We start from the raw sequence: 22,632 nt of genomic DNA on the forward strand, positions 1-22,632 counted from the left end.
TTTGGCTTGTAAATGAAAACTTCTAAAGAAAAGAGGTGACCACATGAAGCACAGGTGGAAATCCTCTTGCTAGGGTAGGATGGAGGCAATTAGGGCCCCTGAGGCTGGTGCAGAGTCGTGCAGGAAGTCTGGACCTGACATCTGATCCCCCTTATTCCCTAAGCAGGGCTGCAGCCACTTAATCACACTTACTCTGCCCATGTACTTTGCAAATTAAAGGAGCATATTTGGAAGGTCGACACAGCTAACTAGGTCATAGTCTTCTGTTCTGCTTGTGGCTTCTCAGCTAGGGCCAGCAACGAGGCTTTTAATGAACGTTATTTTGCAAGACACATGTCTGTCTAGTTCATTCAGAGCTGTGATGAGATGTAGCAAATCATTTCACATAGAAAGATGAAAGGGAAAAGACTTACTTAATAAAACAAATCTTGCTTAATTGCTGTGGTTAGTCTCCTGCCTGGTTTTATGGGTTCCTGCAGCTGGCTTTAATCTCCTGATTTACGCTGGGAACAAAGAAGGAAAGGAGTGAAGTTAAATCATGGCAGGAAGAAGCTGAAATTTTTCTTGGCAAAACCCAAGAAGGTTAGGGACTTGCTGTAGAGCACAGCCCAGAAACCAGCCAGCAGGGGAGGCTCCTAGCATTTCAGGAAATAGGGTAAAAACCATTTCTTACAATGTAACCTCCAGTGTCAAGGACTTCCCCCTGCCTGGGCAGCTAATGGCAGAACTGCAAGAAGCATTAAAACTCCACAGCAGTCTGACCAAAAGGGGTCAGTATTTGTTAAGTTGAAGCACCAATTTGAAAAATATAAATAGATGGGGATTTACATGAGGAAATGCAGAGGATTTAGCACCAGCATTCTTCCTCCCCCTTGTCCAGCATGGTGTGGTGTGGCGTGCCCATGCTTAGCTCTCACAACCCCAGGACTGCCTCACAGATGCCCTTATCCCCCTGCCCCCAGTTAGACCCAAACCTGCATCTGTCTTCAATATTTACATTGTGAATGTTTCCTAAAGAAAAGTCTTCCAGCACAGCAGCTCGGACAACAGATGTGAGCTGAAGACGCTGTCTGTGCAATGTAGTGGTCACTGATCTAAAACTAGGCTGCGCTCAGATCAAAGTACAGCATGCTGAGAATAGCATGGCATTTATGAGGAGATGCAGAGCTAAGTATAACCCCGTGAAAAGAAACAGTCTAACAGGACCAGAAGGTTTAGTGTCTGGAAAACGATTCCAGATACTATGGATCTTACTGATCTTAGGAATTTAGTGTTGATTTAGCTTTTTATTCTCTAGGGCAGCTTTGTCTGCTCAAGCTGCTGCGTAAACTTTCTCTTATATGCAGTTTGCCAACTGCTAACCCAGTGTTGGAGCCAGCTGCTGCTGCTGCTGAGGCATAAGCCTGCTCCCTCTTTGCCTGAATAAGGTGCTAGCATTAATCTCCAGAAGATTAGCTTCCTGCTTGGATCGCTGAGAGATCAAATAAGCAGCAATGGCTGTGCCAGGGAAGTGCAGAAACATGAAGAAAGACTCTGCTTTGCTGGTAGATCTCTTATCTGTATCACAGCACACCCAGACAACACATCTTCACTCAGGTCTGTGCTTTGAGGATGACTTCCTTCGCAGTAACAGAGGTGATCATAGAAGCATAGAGTAACTAGGGTTGGAAGGGACCAATCTGTCCTGTCTATAGCACTAGCTGCAAGTGGTGGAACCCTTCTGAGGCCACAAGCACATATGCAAGATTAAAATTTAAATTTAAATAGGGAACTGTTACTTGAGCTTTTGCAATTGTAAGTCACATCTTCAGCTCTGGCTGTTGTTGATTCAGTTGCTTTTCTGTTACTTTCTTTATCAGTTCTATACTATTATGTCCAATGACTGCTGAGATATCTTGTAGTTTGGGGACAGTGAAATGGAACGGTAAGATTTTCATCTGTAGCTGATCAGCATGCAGAAGTAGAAACATCACTTCCAGGTTTGACACTTTAGGAAGGTAAGATGCTAAGTGAAAGTTTTTGTATACAGCTTCGAATTGGAAGCTAATTATTTGGTTGGAAATTGCAAATTTAGACAAATGTGTCTGTTCTGAGATTGTATAAGTCAACATCTTTGTTTGGTCTTGATGAAAATCATGTAATGCTATCTAGGTGAACTGCTGGAGACTTTCCTTGTTCTGCAGGCAGTGGAATGTTATCATTTTTCCTTTGGGAGAATTAAAGGGAGAAAATTAAGTTACCCAGTCATTTTGAGACAAAGTTGAGGAAGGGATTTCCTGTGCTGTGAATTAACAACCTTAGAAGTTGAACCAAGAAAGTCTTACCACTCTGGCTACCATGTGTTCGTAAAGCTTCAAAATCCCATTCAGATGGAATTCTCAGCAGTGTGGGACTGAAGCTGACCTCTGGTGTTCTGTTCCGTTCTTAATGATGGTCTTTCTTTTATCTTTCCATTGTAAGGTCTGCTTTCGACAGGAGATCAAAAACTGTGCTTAACTTTTCATCAAATCCAAATAAATTAGCTGCTGCCCTTGAAGTTTCGTGCATGTGTAGGTGGCTTGCTTAGCAGGATCTGGGTTTGGATCCAGAGGAACGATAAGGGGACTTTGGTTACTGGTCAGCTGGCTTTGGTTACTGGCTTTGGACCTTGTGTTAACCAGTACTACTGTGGAGAGTACAGAAGAACTTAGTGACCCCCACAGAAAATAGAGTACTTATCAGGAGTAAAATTGGAGTGGGAGATTCTAACTCTACTTGGATGGAAGTTCCAGTGACAGCTTCTGGCTGTGCTGGTATGTGGGTTGTAGAGCTGTGCAAATGCCTCTCAGGAGATATAAGCAAACACAGCAAAGGGGAGATTTTCCAGTCGGAGTTGGGAGCCCTGCACTAAGGGAACCTGGAGTACTTCTGCTGTTTGTCATCTCCATTTATTGTCGCTGTGCCTGCTTCACTTAAGTAAACAGAGCTGGAGTATATATATTGCATAGATTAGGTGGGTAAATACGGGAGACAGTCGAACAATTTGGCCTTCAGGTCGTCGGTCTCAGGGTTTATTGAGGTATAACTATAACTTACAAATTTTTATATACAAAGTTGGCACTACTGATTTTAAAAAATTCATATTTAATCACAAGCATACAACAAGGTCAATAGATTTTTGTTAAGGAATTAAATAGACTTTTCCTTGCTAGCACTCAAACCCTAAGTAAATAAAAAATTAAGTGAAAACATTCGTAGCATATGGGTACAGATTGCATTTAAAAATGCATGGGGCTCAGTACCGTCTGACTTAATTCTGATTCATCCATTGACCTTGTTATATAAAACTTAATGTCCTTTTTAGAGGGAGAGTTGCAAATTGCGTTTCTGCATATTTATTTAGGAAGTTCAATCTTCTGGGTGTTCATACCCTAATTCCAGTGCTAAGTGCAATCACAACATTGATTTTTCTCACTAAACATAACCTACTTTACTCTGGTATGGAATTTTTTTTTTTTTTTTTAATGGGCTTTATATAATGGCATATGTGAAAAACCACTCAACTTAATGCCCCATATTGTAGTTAATTAACAAAATGGCATTGTAGCTGTGGTCTTTTGTCCTCTGGCAGTGTATTTTACTGCTAACCTTGACCATCCTAATTAATAGAAGGCCAGGTATTGACTATGTTAAGCTACATGATGGAAAGAGCAATTTACAGCTGCTGAGGAAGTTGTAATTCTGTTGAAAATTCAAACATGAAGAACTTCATTTTGACTGACATTACACCATTCCAAAGCCCATCTTGTGCAGCTGAACAAAGTCTTTAAAAGATCAGTTTTTACTCCTCCTCATTTCCTAGGCAACAGTAGTATCCTAAAATACGTCCACATGTCTTCTTAAACACATACTTTCCAAAGCATTTGGATGAATTTGCACAGATGTCAGGACTGGTGGCAATGTTTTCTTATGCACGACGTGTTTATTTGTATATTGTTCATTTATTTGAGCCGCATGCTGAAAAGCTTAATGGGGCTTAATGCTTTAATGAACCTTCAGTAACAGAATTGATTATCTGCTCACTTTTCCTAGCTTTATTTCTGAGTAATTCAATAGACGGCACTAGAGATGCATCAGGTTTGTCAAGTTTGCACTAGTTTTGCTACAAGACTGTGATTTGCGACAGTCCATCCTGTTCCATGTTGCAAATGAGTGAATTAAGCACTCTGCTTTTCTACTGAGAAAAAACAAGGTTTTCTTTTTCAGTGCCTTAAGTTATGTTTTGTATCAGTGTTAACAAAAAAAAAAAACAAAAAAGCTGCAGGACGACAAGTACGCTGTCTCAAATTATTCATGACTGTGTTTTAAAAGTGTTTAGTGTCTGAAGAAATGCATTCACGTTGTCTTACGTCAGTCCTCTGGTCTGCTGGAATTTTGTCCTTCTGTCTCTTAAAGGAAGGTCTGCATAAATACCTTTATTGCTTATTGTTGATGCTTTGTAATAGAGCTGAAGGTCAGCAGTTAAGTGTTCTGCACCCAAATAGCGTCTTTACTGGGACTTCATATAAATGTTACTTAATTAAGCGAATGTTCTTTAATTAACCCTCCGTACAGTTATTGAGATGACACTGGCATCACTGCATTAATACAATTAATTTTTCAGGGGACATAACAACTAACAGTGGCTGAAATTTGTATCCTAGAAGAATACCACTAAATTAAAGTCTTGTCTTAACCAATATTCTCTCCAGGCTGGAGATTTCAAAAGAAACAGAAATTTCTTTGGAAATCTGTCATAGAGATGGATTTGTCAGGCAGAAGAGCAACAATCCATCCATGGGTATCTACAAGAATGCCATACAAAATATAAATGGATTGTTCAGAAAATCTCTAGAGAAATATTCATCTGTGCAGCAGTGAACTACAAACTTGTCCTGATACAGGTGAACAGAGCCTTACCAAGTCTGTTACGTTGGGGCGAATTTATCTTTGAAAGAAATTGTTACTGGAATGGAGAAATGAACTTCAAGGGCAGGTTTTCCTGCAAGTTAAGTTTTTGTCATATCTCCAGCCTACTGTTGGCAGAACATCAAAAGGCGCACAGTTAGTTGGTTCTGTCCAAAAAACACAATAGGTTGCCTTAGATCTGCATTCATGAAATCACTTTCTTAATTTACTGATGGATTAGAAACATGTTTGATTTTTAGCTTACTGTTGATATCTTGAGACTTCTATGCCTCTGCTACATTAGGAAAATCATAGTCCTGGAGGTCCGTCTTAAAAGCTTTCTGCAATTTCTGTTTCAAACAGGGCAAAGGTGAAGAAAGGTGTAAATATTCTCAACGCAAAGACAAGTGACCCACAGCAATGGGATGTGAAACAAGAGGTGGGGAATGGTGGAAAGCATTCAACCACAACAGTCATTTGTCAGAGGATGGCACCAAGTTCAAGGAACAGGTATGAAACCCCATATTCTTGGCACTTGAAGCTCATTTATATCCATAATACCATTCACTCGTTGGAAGACATAGTGATCATAACTACTATTCATAGCTACTAAAACTATAGCCTGGAAATCTGGAGACATTTACGTTAACTGCAGTACCATCTGCTGATCTGTAACAGGACATCTCAATTTCCTGGTAATAAAATTAATCAGTTTAAATTAGGAAAAGAAAAGAAAAATAGGTTAGATCTTGGGCTTGAGAGATGGGATCATTTTGACATGGATATAAATTCCTTAATTTAAGAGGTTTTTACTGAGCATAATGTTTGGCTTGTTTCTCTGTACGTATCACAGCCCCTGTGGATGGCTCGTCAAGCAAACAATTTTTGCTGCTGTAACTTTCAGGCATTGGTACAAAATAACCTAAAGATTTAGAATGTAGCGTCTTGTTTGCAGTACAGCAAAAATCCCCTTTTGCAAAGCAGTACTTCTTCCAGAACTAGCAGGCCATGCAATAACTCTTTCATTTCGTATGGTAACTTTCAGACAGAGCCATGCACTCCAGTGAGAGCTGGTATGAACTGGACTGCCAGTGTTTGCTTTGTGATGGGTTTGTGCTGAGACATGGTCTGGCTGTTCCATGGTCATAAAAGTGGTGCTTTTATAGTCAGTCTGACTTTTCCATGACGCCTAGCATAGTCACTTACTCCTGGTTTCAATGGAAATCATTTAGCTCTTGCTGGGTATCATTTTAATGAACTCTTAGAAAACTGTTGTACATTAGTCCATGCCCAGCATTTTTTAGTACACATCTGAACGATGTTTCAATAGCTCTGCACTTATTACTGGCCTCAAACCTGGGTTCGTTGAAGAGTGGCATAAAATCTTCATTGGATGTTAGGTTAGTCATTGCTTTCCCATGCAGTGGGTTTCTACTACCTTCAGGTACAGAAAGCTGAGCAGGTTTGAACGTTTATATTCTTTGCCCAGTCAGAGTGCATGGGAAGCATTAGATTTCCATACAGTGTGGAAGTTTCCATTGTCATGAGCAGCTCACTGATGCAATGTGCTTCACTCTTGGTAACATTGCAGCTAGTGAGATTTCCAGCGGAGAATTTGGAGGGGAAGGAAAATGAAAAGTAAGAATAAATCACTGGATTCTGCCAGAAATAAGAAAAAAAAATGTTTTGAAAGGGAAAAGGTGGCTTTAGAACAGCATATAATTATGTGTGTGTTTACAACTGCAGAGCTATAATAGTCGTGCTATCGAATTCCAAATTAAATCTTCTTAATATAATTTGCATGAAATCTAATTAACCTATAAAAATATTTTTAGTGCTCATTATGCAAATAAAAGTCAATGCTTTAATGAACGCCTCTCTATATTTATATATGTAAATAGTCCCTGTCTTCTGAAAGCCTGACAAGCCTAGTTTTGAATGAAATGTCAATGCATGAGGAAGAGCTGGATGGAGAAACCTAGATGCAGTACTGGGATCCCACTGGTAGAGCATAGGATGTTGTGAGCATTGCAGTTACAGTGTCACTTGGAGCCCACTGTGCAGAGCACAAATATTCTAGTTAGTTGATCAAATTTGTTCGGGACTTGCAACCCCCATCTGGGCTCTTTCTGTGCTGCCATCAACTTTTTCAGGGTGGTTTAGCAAGGCAGTTCATTTGGGCTATGTGCAATTCTGTAGCAAGGTCAGCATAGATGTGAGGTACCATGTTAGAGCTCCAGCATCAACACAGAATAATCTTTTCCTTCAACAAATTCATAGATATTGGTTAATTTTAGCAGGAAGAGGTATTTTCTATAGCCTTTGCCAAAGAGTTTCTGAAAAGTAGTAAACATTTACACTTCTTGAATGCCTCATGAACATTCACACAGTTTGTCATGAGGATAACAGCATGTTCTTCTCTTTGGCATGACCAGCTCTTTCTATCATAGCTCAGAGAACTGAGTTAGCAGAAAAGAAGAACGAGGGGTCTTCTGTAGTTGCAACCAGCAGGTGTAATTTGGCTCTCTCTTCATATTTTTGCATATGTCATGCTGGCTGAGAAGTCAGAGTATTTCTTAAATACGTAGTAAATTCTTAGTGCCTTGGTGTGCTGCCTCCTACAAACTTGTGGAAACTAGATAAATCTGTATCCCAGGATTCATTCTGATCATAATGAGGAGTGTGATGTAGTTAAGCACATACTCTGGAACTTCTGGCATTTCTCTGCATGCTTGTTTTAGTTGGGATTCTCCTAGGCACACTATGGTGAGCCACTGCACTCTTTCCCCTTCATATCCATGAAAACAAACATCCAGACTCAATAAAGCTACTTATTTTTCTTGCTGTGTTGCTTTCCTTTCCTTGCCTCTTTCCAGTCGTGTTAGTGTATGGATATAAGTATGATGTAAGCACTGTGAAGCAAGCAGTTTGTATCCAGGTGCAGCACCACTCAGCTTCTAACAGCCATGATGTAATGTAAGTAATAAAAAACAAAGGGACATCTTTCAGGTAAATCATATCAATGATGGCTTATGGCTAAATATTGAGGATATGTGGGCCATGATTTTGTAGTTTTTTAACAAATATTTGTTCTTTTTAAATTTGTGCCACTAAGCCACAAGCCGTAGCTTAACTTTGATTTATTCAGAAAGACAAGCACTGCAGCAAGAAACTGAAAACAGCCTGAAATCAGCAGTGTTTGTTTGCCTGGTAATGCCATTTGTGCTGAGATTCTAGTAACTGTTGATGAAGAAAGCAACAGTGTGTTGATTAGTGAAAACAAGACACAGACTACTGCTTGGTCATTTGTTTTCCCTTGTTGTTTCTTGTGTCTGGAGGACAGCTGGTGGGTTTAAAATGTGTCCTCAGGACAGATAAAGAGAGACTTCTGTTTGCTATTACTACCAGTTGCGTGTCTTAGCCTTGCATCCCTTTGGCTCCAGTCTAAGGCAAATATGGTTGGTTTATGATGTACCACATCTATGCTGAGAGCAGATTCAGTAAAAGGTCTCACAGTTGCTGTGTAGCTCATTCTGGGTTGCTATCACAGCATATAAAAGCTGTTCTGAGAGAGACCAAAGGTTGTTTTTAACCAGCAGCTAGTGTGATGTCAGGTGTGAGGATGATAACAGTAGATTAAGGGTAGGATCATGAAGGGTTAGGGGAGTTTCTTAAGCTGGCTTCTCTGCTAAAGCCAGGATATCCTATACCTGCACTGAGAGGCAGCAACAGGGTCTGATCTAGGCCTGACTCCTCTTCCTACTCCTTCAAACCTAGAGGTGGGCTGGTACGAGCTGCTTCAGTCTGCTCTTGGGCTGATGTCTCTGCCTGTGGATGTTGTACTCTGTTACTTCGCACAAGAGCGGAGTCACCCAGTGCTCCTGATTTCTGCTAGCGCAGCAGTGCCTGTCTCCTTAACTGGGCAGAGAAACAGAGTGTGGGAGAATGGAGAGACATTTAGAAAAACTGACATAATGGAAAACTGCTGTGATGTAGCACTTTATCCTCTTGGCCTTGAACCTTTTGAGAGGCCCGTGGGCTTACAGCTCTCCAGCCATCTGTCTGATAAAGAGGCAGACTCAGGAAGAGTGCTTCCAGATGTTATGTTTATATGTTTCAGACTGTGTCACAATCACTTACTTCCCTTGCCACAAGCACACACACTTTTATTTTATTATTTTTTTTGAACGCTGGCTGAGTATCGCATGGGAAAAGCTAATGATGTTACCAGCTCATGTTTCATATCGTCAGGGCATGGAGGAAAGCAACAAAGCCTTTACAGTTGTGTGCAGGCCCTTCCTCTGTCTGGAAGCACCATGTGGGGATTTCAGCAAAGTGATGGAAAACATAAAAGTAAAGCATATGTGTACAGCACACCTGAAACCTGGAAAACTGCTAACCATGCAGTGTGTGTGGCTGGCCATACCTGAAGACAAACAGCCTGTGCCCAGTGTGTGGACGCACAGAAGACTGTCCAGATGTTACAAATGAGCTTCAAGTTATTAATTATTTGGAATCCAGGTCACCTTCCCTTGGCACAGTTTGGGGTCAGTGTGGTTTGCAAAGCTCAGCAGACAGGCAGCAGTGCCTGTTGATCACAAAGCCCTACTGTAAAGTCTGAGCAGAAGACACCAGTTTTCACAAGAACTCAAAGATTTGGTGTTCATGAATCAGGATTTTTCATTGCAGTTTTTTTTTTTTGTCCTTCTGACTGTTAACTGAGGCAGGATCAGAGTTCCGAGTTCCCATGGCTCATGGTGCTGCTAGTATAGTAGTAGATGCTTGGGAAGCTGGTTTGTACAGACCTGAGAAATGCTTTATAAGGAAGACATCAGCAGTGGATATCTTTTATTATTGAAGCCCAGGAGAGAATTAATTTCCTTTCATTTATATGAAAGTCACATGTCAAGAAGTGTTATGGCCTTCTGAGTATTGCATTTTAAGCATTTTGCATATTTTGATGCAGTCTCTTAGGCTGCTGGCAGGTTACCAGTGCAACCCTCAGAGCTTCCAATGCCAGTCACGATGTGATGTGCATCTGTCTGCTTAAAATGGCACACAGGAATTTACACGTGCAGCTTTCAATAACGATTTCAGGAACAATAAAACTAAGCCTCTACCTATTGCTTTAAAGGTTCTTTCCTTCCACGCTTTCTCATCTGATTTACCCAAGGATTTATCTTTGCGTGCTGTCTTTGCATTTTAAGATTTCTCTTTATGTTAGGATGCCTGCTTCAGGTCAAATTAGGGCACAGATGTCTCCAGCGCACACTGTAGGTGCCAAAGATTCGCTGGACATCTGCACATATGGCAGAGGATCAGCCAGCTGTGCCTCGTAATAGTGTCTTTTCGAGGGCGCAGAAGAGCAGGGTTAGAAGGTTGCTTCCCAAAGGAGCCCTTCATACGGCTCCTCTTTTGCTGCTTTGAAAGTCAGGAGTGTTTATCAAAGCACTGAGCTGGGGACGGAGGAAGGATGAAGAATGCCTTTCGGATCTCTTTCAAGAGTGAGCTGTCTGCAGGAAGGAGGCAGACAGTCCGTTTCCGTTGCCTCACTCTGTCTGTCTGCTGCAGTGTCTGCATGAGCTGTCTTCAGGGGGAATATTTGTATCTTATGCCTCGCTGTTTGAGCAGGTACTTGTGGGAAGCAGGACAACCTGTTGAGCCATATAAATCCTGAGTGGTTTTGACTTAATTGGCTGCCCTCAGCAATAAACTTGCTGGGAGCCCACGGGAGCAAGCACTCTGAGTGAAGCTGATGCACCCTTTTGATTCAATGTGTTCAGCAGTACAAGTTCAGAAAGATTGCATTTGAGTTAATGTTGAAACTGTCATGGTGACAGCATGTCTGTTCAGTGTTCATCTAGCACCTCCATGCAAGGCCCAGCTCCACACCTGGTGTGTCTTGGCCCTGCCGTAGTCAAAATAAATAACACTGCTATCAGTCAGTAGTTTTGCTAGAAATCTATGCTTAACCTGTATCAGCATAGATTCCTGCTTTAGCACAGAAAAAGGCCAAGCCAGAAAGCCAACAGGATCTGCACGAGTGCTGTGGAAGATACTAAACAGAAAGTATTTTCTTTCTTATCAGAGGTCATGATCCTCTCTCATCTGCTTGAAAAAGGCACTATAATTTGATATGTTTGAAAGCCTGTAGTTACATACCATTTAAATATATTTACATTTTAGGAATTAGTTAATAAAGAGGAGACAATGAGATGCATGAAATTAGATCCACTCATGATCTCTACAGATGTTGCAGCCTAATTCCAATAATTTTATTTTTTATTCTTACATTTTTTTGTCTGTTTTGGAGTTGCTGAGTCTGCTGGGAAGCAGAAGGACCGGAACACAAAGAGAAAGGTCATTCTTCACATTTTTCTTGCACAAATGAAAGCATCAGGCTTGTTTGCTCAGCAAATCCGGAGAGTTTGGAAAAGCTCTTCACAATACTTATCAAAACCAAATTCTGGATGTTTAGCCAATTCATGCAGTAACCCAGCCTTGCTGAGAAAACTGTCTCATATGCTGCCAATTCCTTCCCTCTCTGCCAGTCAGGTTGAAAGCATTGTTTTATTTCATTATTATGTAAATAGAGCAAAGCCCCACACGTATTAAATTGAACAGGGTGTGCAATCGTGGAGTAATTGGACAGTTTTATATCCATTCCAAACTGATAGGCAGATTCAATAATAACTATAATTTCTGATAGCCAGGGTGAGATTATTTTTTGATTTCTGACAAAATAATCATTTCCCAGAGGTTGACTGGAAAACATACTTTCTACTCTTCAGCCTTTGGCTTATGTCTGAGCATGTGCTCTGCACAGCGCCTGGAATATAGAGTAGGGAAGGCAGCCTGTCCCACTTGCATCCTCTACAGAAAGCTGCTGTATTCTTGCCTCTCACACAGCAGTCCTCATTGCTTTTCATTTTAATGAGATGCAATTCATGGCTAGGTTGTCTGTGAAAGTCTTTCTGATGCAGCATGTTCATGGGCTGACACTTCTCTTAATTTTTTCACTTTGCGCGTTAAGTCTTGAGCTTTAATTTTAGGCACGGTCAGCTCTTATTTGTCTGTGAGAGCTGCCATGGCTAGGATGTTCTAGCAGCTATTGTAACACAGCTGTCCTTGTGATCTGGAGACAGAGGAAGATAAGAGACAAAAGATGCAGAACTGGGAGGGGGAGAAATCTGTGCATGTGTATTTTTTCTCACACTCTCTTTGAAGCAGAAACATCTGCTGAAAGCCATAAACAGCTGAGTTCAGCAATCCCACATCACGCTGCCAAGCAACTCTGCTTTTCTCTGTAACTTTCACAGCAGAGGAAATAAATCAGTCAGGCAAAAAAGAATGAAGAAAATTTAGGAAAATGCGCCAAAAGCCAAAACTTTCTAGAACATAGTGAATAAGATCTTTGTTAGCATTCAGCTGAGCAAATTGAAATATTTCATACACATGTGTACCCTCTGTGCCATTGCTTCTTGAGGAATTCTGTAAGAACGAAACTCCTCTGAGCTCATTTGAGTTTTATTGTACGGTTATTATGCAGTGATCCTAAGCACACAAGTACTGCGTTCATTTCCTCCAAGAAGTTGATGGGCATCTTATTTTCAAGGTGCTTAAAACTGATGAATAAAGGCCTCTGGAAAATGCACTATAATCACATAGAAGAGAATTGGATAATTTTGAATGTTTTCCCCATCTTGTGCCTCTGTCAGATCAGTTGCAGCTAACCTGCTGGCTGGAGTCAAGTGTCACTGTTTACCTGAGACCTTTCTGGGGGCAAAGAATGCTGTGTAGACAGGTGAGCTACTTATTTCAGGCTGACTGAAATTTACTTTTCCACACAAAGACTCTTCGATTTGATGAACTACTACCTATTCAAAATACAGATGAAATCTCTTCTTCCTTACTTTGCTATTATATAATAATGCAGACTGCTACCTGAGACAGAATTTTCATATAGAGGACTTAGTTGCAAGTCTTATGAGTTAAGTGATGTTGGTAGGAAACCAGCAGATGATGGTAACTGTTGATTGGGAGGATTTTATAGTGTGTTGGTGGTGCTGTGTGGTGCTGTGTGGTGCTATCCCTCCAGGCACTACTCCTGGCTGTCGCTTTGGTTCCAGTCACTAACCTCAGCTGCTAGAGAGTGTAATCAAATAAGTGATGTTACTTGTGTACCTGCTGCAAGGGGTGGTTAAGCACTATTGCTGCACTGCTTCCTCTTTGTTCAGAGATCACATAATCTATCTTTCATTATTGCACCTCTCACAAGGCCTAATTAATAAAAAGAATTTCAAAATAGAAAGAAAATTCAGAATGAATTCAACTGCATTTTATTAGGCTCTGCTATTACAGCCATTGCACGTCTTCCAATTGGAGATATTTGTAATGAAAAAATGGTTTTATAAGCACATTAAAATTATCACTTAAAACCACTCATATGATTGATATGGGGTTCACAGAGAATGTTTAGTCTTCATAAACACTTGGCAGACCTGACTGTTGTCTCATTAATGCCAGTTTTACACTGGTTTAGCTCCACTGAGTTGAGTGGAATTAAACTACTTATTCCCACTTCTATAATTTGAAACAGGATCAAGTTTTACACAGTCATAAGATGTTTGTTTAAATTCATCTGCAGCATCCCGTTCTGTGATTATAAATGAATCAGTTTGGGTACCAAACCAGCATGTGATTCTGAACTGGAACAATCTGAAGACCTCATCTGACACCTGTGGTTAGTGCATCGGTCCACGTGTGTTTGGTTGCAGAGTCAGCCTGCCTTTCTTACTGCCCTCTACTGAAGTGTCAGTTTGAATCTTGCAGTAGGCTGTGGTGCCAGACTCCAGCATTCAGTTACAGACTTCCCCTCACGCTGTTCCCACACGTAGTGCATCAGCAACATTACATCAGTGCTTGGAAAACCTTACTCTCCTGCAGTTATCTTAGAAAAGTTACAGCAAAGCTTCCGATGAGCACAGTGCTCTTCCTACAGCTTCTATTTAGCCACAGTCTCTTAGGTGTAAATCAGAATAGAATTTATCTTACTGTCCCAAATGCATGTACAAATCACCTGCTTTGAGTTGGGTTTGGTTACATACGTTGGTGGGTCTGAAGGGACATAAGGAAGGGACATAAGGAGTGTTTTAGGGGATACTGCTTATTTCCTGGCAATTGAGCAATGGGAGAAGTAGGCTATTTTAGAAAGCAATAGAAGGCTGTAAGTTCTCAAAAGCTTAGATATGATCCATCAATTTCTGACTGACTAAGATGCCTGGAATTCTGTTACTTTCAGTAGATGATGTTGGATAATTAAGCAAGCATTTTCTTTTATAACATTTTTTCTTTCAAAATTAAGAGCAGAAAATGAAATTGGACTTGCAATTTTATACAAAATTGCCAATTTTCTTTGAATGCACTTTTTTCTTAAGGAAATTTCCTGGGAAAATCTGTAATGCTTCCTTACTACTTTGGAGGGTCCAAGTGCATAGTGTACAGCTAGAACAAATCAGTGTAGTCCACTGAAAGGATGGCAGTTTATTCTACTGTCATTCACAAAGAACTTTTCCATTTTTACTTTACCAACATGACTGCAATTTCGCTGGGAAGCAATTTTATTAAAGAAAACTGAGATGCTTGTTGTACCACTTTTTTGGATAGATCAATGCTGAATTCCAGAGTGCTTGTTGGGAATTTCAGTTCCAGTTAAATTTCCAGGGAAGAAATCTTAGCTTGAGTGAAGCAAATAGCAACATTTCCTTTGCAGTCTGAATTTCACCCTAAATGTAGGTTAAATTCTTACTGCTGTGTCTACCCCTGTCTCTGACATACAGCTCAGACAGCTAGGTAATCTCTTTCCTGTTCAAGACTGTGAACAACAGCTTACACACTCCCCTACCACATATATACCCTCATACATGATCGTAATTATTACAAAAGCAGTTTTAAGTAGCACCTCATTGATTTTTGGTTTCCATGCTGTAAATTAATGGACTAAGCATGCACTCTTTGTAATCACACAAGTAGAAATTCAATAATGGCTCTGCCAGAGTATTTCAGTGACCTCAGACACTGATTTCATTCCGATTTCAACTTACTGTTAATGAGACTGGCATATTTAGCCAGCTAACAAGAATTTCAGTGTTTGTGTCTGTGCTCTTACCTAAGTAGTCTACAGCTTCTGTGTGGCAATGTTCAATGCAATACACAAAGCAGAGGATGTTTCTGATGTATATAATTTGCAAGAAGTATTGTGCTCAATTAGATTTCAACCAAATCAGAGCTCAGCAAGTATTACTGACAATCCCCAAAGGAACATACTCTGTGGTTAGTTTAGCAATTGTTCAGCCAGATTTAGAGTCTTTAATTGTATTTGATTATAATTTCTTATGGCATTTTTGTTATCTGTGTAAAACTGATAGGATGGCAATGCTTTCCACTTGGAGATGCTATTTCTCAATTTTTGTTTTGAGAAACGCACAGCAATCGAATGAGACTGACTGGGAGGGGATATTTGTTTGGCTGTACTAGCTTAGTTCCACAGTTTGGTTTTACCTGCTGTGATCGTGGTGAAGCAGTAAGCTCTTATTCATTTCAGATGAACAGCATTTAAAGATAAGTAGTAGTAAATGCAAGCAGCTCCTAACAGTATTCTTATTTAGAAAAGTTCACTTAGAAGTGCAGTGGTAACTGCAGGGGACTTGATCACATTAGTAACTCAGCTTTTACTAACATTTCTCCCAGAACCGTTCAAGTAGGGGATTGTTGCCACGTTCTTTTAATTAAATCTGTTTAAATTATTTTGACAGGCAGCCTCTCCTGCTCTTTTCACTATTCCTGGGGCTGATAGAATTGCTGAGGTGAGATGAAACATACAGTCATCAAACAGAATTGCCACATCCTTCAGTGATGCAAATCAGTAGAGAATTGTTCCGGATCCAAATCACTCTGTGAATTTATATATAATATAAAAATGTATATAAATAAGTATACATAGACACAAAAACAAAGTGCACAACCAACCAAACAATCAAACTAAAACACCTAAGGAGATATCCAGAGTCGCAGAACAGATTTCCATTTAGGGCAGAACTTAAGACATTCAAGCACAATGGTTTTCACAGACCTGACCAACCACGCTGTGCATAAATAAACAGGCTCTGACTTTATAAATGTTTAAGAAGTGTAAACTCTCTTCACCACTATCTACTGTCAGAGGAATGCTGATTTCACTGGTGTAAGTGCTACACCTCAACAGCTGTTTTTGAAATGATGCATCTGCAGTTGGCAGTAGAAGTTGTTATGCTCTTTAAATGCAAATTAATATCTAACTATTAAAAAAAAAAATAAAAAAAGTAAGCAGGTTTTGAATTCGGAGCCTTATTCAGCATTCAGTGAAGTCTGGAGAAGAATGTCCATTAGCTTTAGGTCCTGCTATTGATGAACTGCTTCAGAACAGCTTGTACATCTCAATCCATTTAAGAACACAGCTGCCTAGAGGACAGAGGACACAGAAAAGAAATGCTTCCCTTTTAACAACTCTCTGTTGTTTTCTTCAGATTTTCCCAAGTCGTTTTAGCATCCTTTCCTTAGAGCTCTTCAATCAAAGGCTCAAACATCCCTCTTCCTTCTGTTTGCTTTTGTAAGTACCTTTACCACTTCATAATGCTTTGGTTTTACCCTCCTTACTAAGTGAAGGTCTGGGATTCAGTTTGTTACTGTCCTGTTCTGTCCCTTTCTTCTTGAAATCATCTGGACCCTCACAGTTCTCCTTTTAAGAAAGCACATCTCTTGTCAGGGTGTTGTGAGCCATGAGGTATCTGGTGGAGTTGGAGCACATTATGACCTGTGGCCTCACTTGCTTCACATAAAGCTTGGAAGAGAAAGGCTACATTTGCACTTGAGTCACTTGAGCAAAAATGGGATGCAGCCTGGAAAAGTGCAGGCACATGAGCATGGGAGTGCTTCCAGATCCTGCAGTTGGCCATGACCCATTGGTTGGACGGATAAATGCTTTAAATACTGAAGTGCAGTAAATCATAATTCAGTGGTGGCATATTTCCTCTGCCACCAGTTCTGAATTCCCCATGTACCTCAGACAGAGAGAGGAGATTTAGTTCCAGTGACGCTCTCTCCAGATAAAAAAAAAAAAAAAAAAAAGTGCTGTTTTATTTGGAGTAAACAGTTGACTGGGATATTTGTCAGGCACTATTATAGCTGTTGTTGCATTCTGTGAAATTATTCATGTATATACAAGCATGAGTTCATTTTGCCAGGAAGCAAGGCCATTAATCCTGACTACTCTGAAGCTGTGTGCTGGTGGGCTGTGGTGGGTAAAGTACTGCTCAGACTGCTGGGAGACTTCATCCCTTTGTAATGTTAATCAATAGTGAATAGCTCAGCTCTGCATAGGAAGTTTTTCTTATTTAGGAATATTTTTTTCTTTTTCATCTTTCATTTTTTTCTTGCAGTTTCTTACATTTAATTTCCTCTATTCCTTATTTTACTATATATTCAATGTTTTGTCATATGATAAATCTTCACAAAGAAATATTTAGATTTTTAATTTCTGTATGCTATTTTACAATTGAACCTGATAATTTGGTATTTCCTGAGTGAAGTCAAAAATATACAGAAAGATCTTCTGATCCGATGAAAATGTTAAGAGGTTTTTGAAAATTCTTTTCTAGTCCAGTTCCTTATATGAAGATTTGACATTATGAACCCTGCAAGATTTAGAGATGCTGCTATTTAAACAATGATTCTTACAATTAGGCAGTAATACAGTTTTTGAAATCTAATTCTTCCTTTAGCCTGTTAATTAGAACAATTCCAGATGTTTCTAAAGACATACTCAGTAAATTAAACCCTTTAATTTTGTAGTTCCTTTTTCATCTTTAGCAAGGAAAAGATGGGCTCTTCATATCCCAAGGCTTCTGCACAGTTCAGAAGCCTCAGATGCTCTACAGATCAGCACTGACCTGTGCACTAAGTCACCTGACCTTGTGTACCTGATCTCAGCAGTGTGGGTTTGAAAAAGAGAAGGATTCAGAGGGGTAATTAGCTGGATCACCAAGTGGGCAGGCTTGGCAGGAGTGCAGGGAGCAGAACCGCTATGTGTGAGCAGGATAGAAACGAGGAGATGCTTGTCCAGACCAAATCTCTCCTGAGGCTCTACGAGATTTCTATCTCTAATTGAAATCAGGTGCAGATTACGTGAGCATTTCAACTTCTGTCTTCATTGTCTCTGTATTACTTTCTCAGATCTTGATGCTTCTGACTCCAATAGCCAAAATCTTTCAATTATTGTCACTCTCTGAGGAGCTTAATGATAATAATCCTCTGTAGGGAAAAAGAGAGTTTAAGTGAATGGAAGTGATGATTAGATGCAGGGAAAATATGCCAGAAGCCGTTCTCACTTCACTAACTAGATGTAATTTAAATTTTAAAAGAAGGTATTGAAATTACAACTGTTGGAAGAGAATCCAGAGCTATAATGGCTGTTATTTTTGTAAAGGAAGTCACCCTTCTCCATGGAGCTGATATGGTGAAGTCCTTTATGTCAAAAATTGCATTGTGCTAAGAGTAAGCAGGAATTTAAGTTTTTGGAGAGAAGTATATACTTTGAATATATGACTGTATAGTTTACTGTACACCATTTGTGGTGTTGGCTCCCTTTTGTGCATTACTATCTGTTAGGCCATGAAAAACAGACTCAGAGCGTTTCCATGTTGCTATCAGTTAGTTGACAACATTTTGACAATGGTATAGTGGATATATATATATCCAAACCTAAATTTGTTCTCATTTAAATTGAAATAAATTGCAACGATACTGGAAAACTTAGTTTTGCAAGTACTAAATCTGCAGTCTCTTCCAGAACATCCTAAAAATCTGTAAAATTAACCTTGAAATTTTTGTAGGACTGATTTCCCTCTAATATCTCCTGTAGAACAGTTTCCATATTCATTTTTCTTTTTTACTTTGTATTAGACCTACTGATGTGGGTAGAAATTACCTTTGTAACTTCTCCCTCTTCGAAGATATGTACTGGAGATAATGACCATAATTCATCTGCTTGATGTTCAGGTTAAAAATACCAAATGCATCCAGCTCAGTCATCCCTCCTGCTTCAGTCAATTTCTGTGTCTAACACTGATTTGATTAATTACCCATTTGGAGTACACAAGAAGTTGCTTGGATGACCATCATCTAATGGCTGACACGTGGGAACTCTTTGCCATAAAAAGGGTTTTGGCCTGTGCCAGTCCCAGAGGCTGTAGTGACAGGAGGAAGAAAAGGAAAAGGCTGCTATCTTGTATCCACAGCGTTCACTTTAAATTCAGTGCACTTTCTCCTAAGCGTGGCATTTTGGGATAGAATTCAGTCATTTCTTGTTTCCTTATGGTTAAACAGCATCTGTCTGAGTCATGTTCTCTGATGACATGTGGCCACCACCAGAAATCCATCCCTGCCCTGGGAGTGTCACTTAATGGAAGAGTTTAATTGCGTATCAGGGGATCCAGAAGAAGCCTCAGCATTACCCATGTATTAATCTCCCATTGTCCCAAGCTTGTCTAACACAGCCCTCCTTCATTCAGTTAAATTCCTTTTAAACACTGGTTAAATCGTGGGGACTTTGTTGGAATAGAGTGGTCACAGTCTCTGCTGCTTTACTGCTAAAGCCATTGCAAGTAAGGGAAGGCTGTGCTGCTAACTCAAAGTATCTGTGCTCTTTACCTCTCTCCCCCTGACCAAACCTTAAGCACGTTGGCTGAAAATGCTCTTAACAATGAAGAAATCTGCAGTGCTGCAGAGCTGGCTGATTTGTTCGTGACCTGCCCGTGAGGACTGCATTACCCAAGTATTCACATGTCCTTTGAACATGAAATGACAGACAGGTGGGGCCTGGGGTATTACTTGGTACAAAGCAAACATTTAAAAAGCACAAAGTTTCAGGTCCTTATTGGTAATGGAATGTTCTATTTTCAAAGTGCCATTTGACATTTGGAAGATTAACTGGTATTGACTTCCTGTGTGAGTTGGGCTCCTGAGTATCTGAGTCATTTTTGGAAACTTGAGTTGGCCATCTGTTTCACTTAGCTCTGCGGTGCCAAGTGAGGCAATGCATAAATACTTTGATGACTATAGTTTGTAGTACCTAAGTTTTAAAAAAGCAGTTATTTTAACAATTTGACACCTATTGGAGTTTTAGGAAGCTCTGAGGCCTCAGAATTCCCACTGCCTGGGAGAATACAGATGCATTTGAAAGTAAGTGTAGTTTGAAGGGATCTTGTGCTTTTGAAAACCCCAGAGCTACCCCATCAGTTTTGAAAATGGAACTAAGGTACTTCCAGAAATCTTATTTCCCAGCTCAACCAGTCATCTGACAATAGAACCTGGCAATGAAGATTATTTCTTAAAATAGGGTAGAGAAGCGAGATGGAAAATTTTAGCATACATAATAGAAACCTCTTGTTGCAAATTGGGCTGTAGATTCTGAGAACAATGCATGCAGGACACGGTTGAGAGTGAAAACTTGGGCATTTGGGGCACTGGGGGAAATATTTCTGTTAGCAGCTCAAACTGAGCATGGACAGGAGAGCCCGACATGGAAAGTATACCAGGCTTTGAGCCTCTAGGCTTGATGGGGATGTTTGCAGAAGCTGTTTATTGCACCTCCTTTGTTTCAACTGGAGAGCAACAGTTCCTTGCTGCTGCCTTGTTAAACTGAGTCCAGTAAACAGCAGAGCAGTTCATCTATCACTGCTTTAATTTTGTGCCTTGAAGAAAATAGCTGGTCTGGGGGAACAGTGCAGAATGCAGTTTGAAGATGTCTTCCTTCAAACTCCAGGCTGTTTAACATCAGGGGAGGCTCAAAATGAGAGCTCTCAATGTGATAATGCTTCAAAACCCAGTTTTATTTGGGATAGTCAGAATCTCCAGAACATTCCAGGATTATGTCACCTTTCTTCCTTTTCAATTTGACAGTGAATTTGATGCTGCTGAGAATGGCTGTTCTGAGAGCTTTGGAGGCTGCAGAGAGTTCATTGATCAAAGACAAGCAAACAGCACCAGCTTCTGACTGGTCCTCCCTTCCTTGACCAAAAGGATAATGAAAGCTCAGAGAAGTCCATATAATACTGAGCATTATATTATTTTCATATACTCATACTGCTAGATGGAAACAGTTCTATTTTGATGCCAGTGCATGTTTTGATGACCAAAGAAAATAACATTTAATTGGCAGATTTTAGCCAGTCACATCCTTGGATCCAGATGACATGGATACAAGTTGCCAAGGTTTATTACAGTACCGTGCCAGTAAGCCAGACAGAATGATAGTCTGAGCCTGCCACCAGTTCCTTTTACAGCATACAGATTGTAGCAGTTTTTCCTCATTTCCCAAACCAGTCAGCCTAACCACAGAAAGTTTTTGGTAGATACACATTGTTAGAGAACATAAAATATGCATAGATGTGACTGTGGTAGAAAATTGTTTGTGGGAGGCTGTGAGGGCTTGTTGGGTTGTGTCTCTGTTCCTTTATAAGTACTTCCCTTTTTTAGAATTTCAAACCTATTAGGCTATGAGTTTTTGTCCAAAACTGATACTGCATGTTATTTTATCCTTTATAGTTAATGGTGCATTGGTTGTTAAGGAATTTAGAACAACGGAATGTCTTTAATACTGTAGCTGGATCAGAACTATATAAAAGCCTTCATTTTGGGATTTCTCAGGTTGAACATGAGTTAAATGTTAGTTACGCTTCCTGAAGAAGGTGGAGGTAGATTGGCTGACATGATAGGAGATGTAAATCTTTTAAGAAAGATTTGATTCCCATTACATAAGCTCGCTGTTTTCCTTTAAAGGAATGTCAGAATACACAAAGCCTTACTTACACAGTAGGCAGAGCTCTGCTAAATCTTCAGTACTCAATTTAACCATGCACTTACAGTTTGTGTCCTCATTTTTCTGATGGACCTCCTGCATGACCTTGGGCAAGTCACTTCATTTTTCTGTTCCCTAGCTTGCATATAATAAAATAGGATAATGGCACTTTACTCCCAAGAGCTGTGGATAAAAATATCTATCCAAAAGCAGTAAGAGGGTATAATTAGTATTGCTATTGTTGTTGCTGTTGTGTATTTATTTAAGTGATATGTTCTTACAGTCTTATGTATCCTATGAGTACACCCACTGAGGGCAGTGGGACTGTTTACACATTGAAAGTGCTTTCCTGGACAATGGCCAGAAAACAGGGATGAGCCTATAACTAGCAGATATTCCCCAGGGCATCTAACAACAGGAACTGTGGTCCAGAGCTACGTTGGTGTGTATATGTGTGGCTAAATATATAAATAATTGTCGTCAGGATTTAAGATCATTCAGGAGGCATAGTCTACTTTGCATGTAAACGCAATCTAGGTCTCAAGGGAGTCTGTCTCGACTAAATCTGCTCATGTATAAATCCTCTTTTTTAGGCTTTGTATTTTGTAATCATTGTAATTTGAATTCAGCTACGAGTGAGCAGGATTTGCACATTTTACCACAGTCAAGGAAGTCAATGGGAACTGTGCATCCCACACTCTGTAACTGCCCTGCAGTAATTAACTCCTTCCCAATTCCTAAATCAAAGGTCAGCACAGCAACAACATTTGAGATAAACTTCAAGGACGTTTTGTGCTTATTCTCATCTTCTT

General features: G+C 40.0%; 1 protein-coding gene across 1 annotated transcript in view; it reads left to right on the forward strand.

The window, feature by feature from the left end:
* The window catches only part of TMEM132C (transmembrane protein 132C), a 178,704-nt gene that overhangs the window by 91,537 nt on the left and 64,535 nt on the right, over nucleotides 1–22,632 (forward strand). Inside the window, exon 3 of the mRNA XM_042829098.1 lies at nucleotides 5,290–5,436. Within this exon, the coding sequence (XP_042685032.1) occupies nucleotides 5,290–5,436 (147 nt within the window). The remainder of the gene's footprint in view (nucleotides 1–5,289; nucleotides 5,437–22,632) is intronic.

The sequence above is a fragment of the Centrocercus urophasianus genome, unplaced genomic scaffold (genome assembly GCF_019232065.1).
Source record: "Centrocercus urophasianus isolate 14NV4802_14NV808 unplaced genomic scaffold, USGS_Curo_1.0 seq_30, whole genome shotgun sequence".
Taxonomy (NCBI): Eukaryota; Metazoa; Chordata; class Aves; order Galliformes; family Phasianidae; genus Centrocercus; species Centrocercus urophasianus.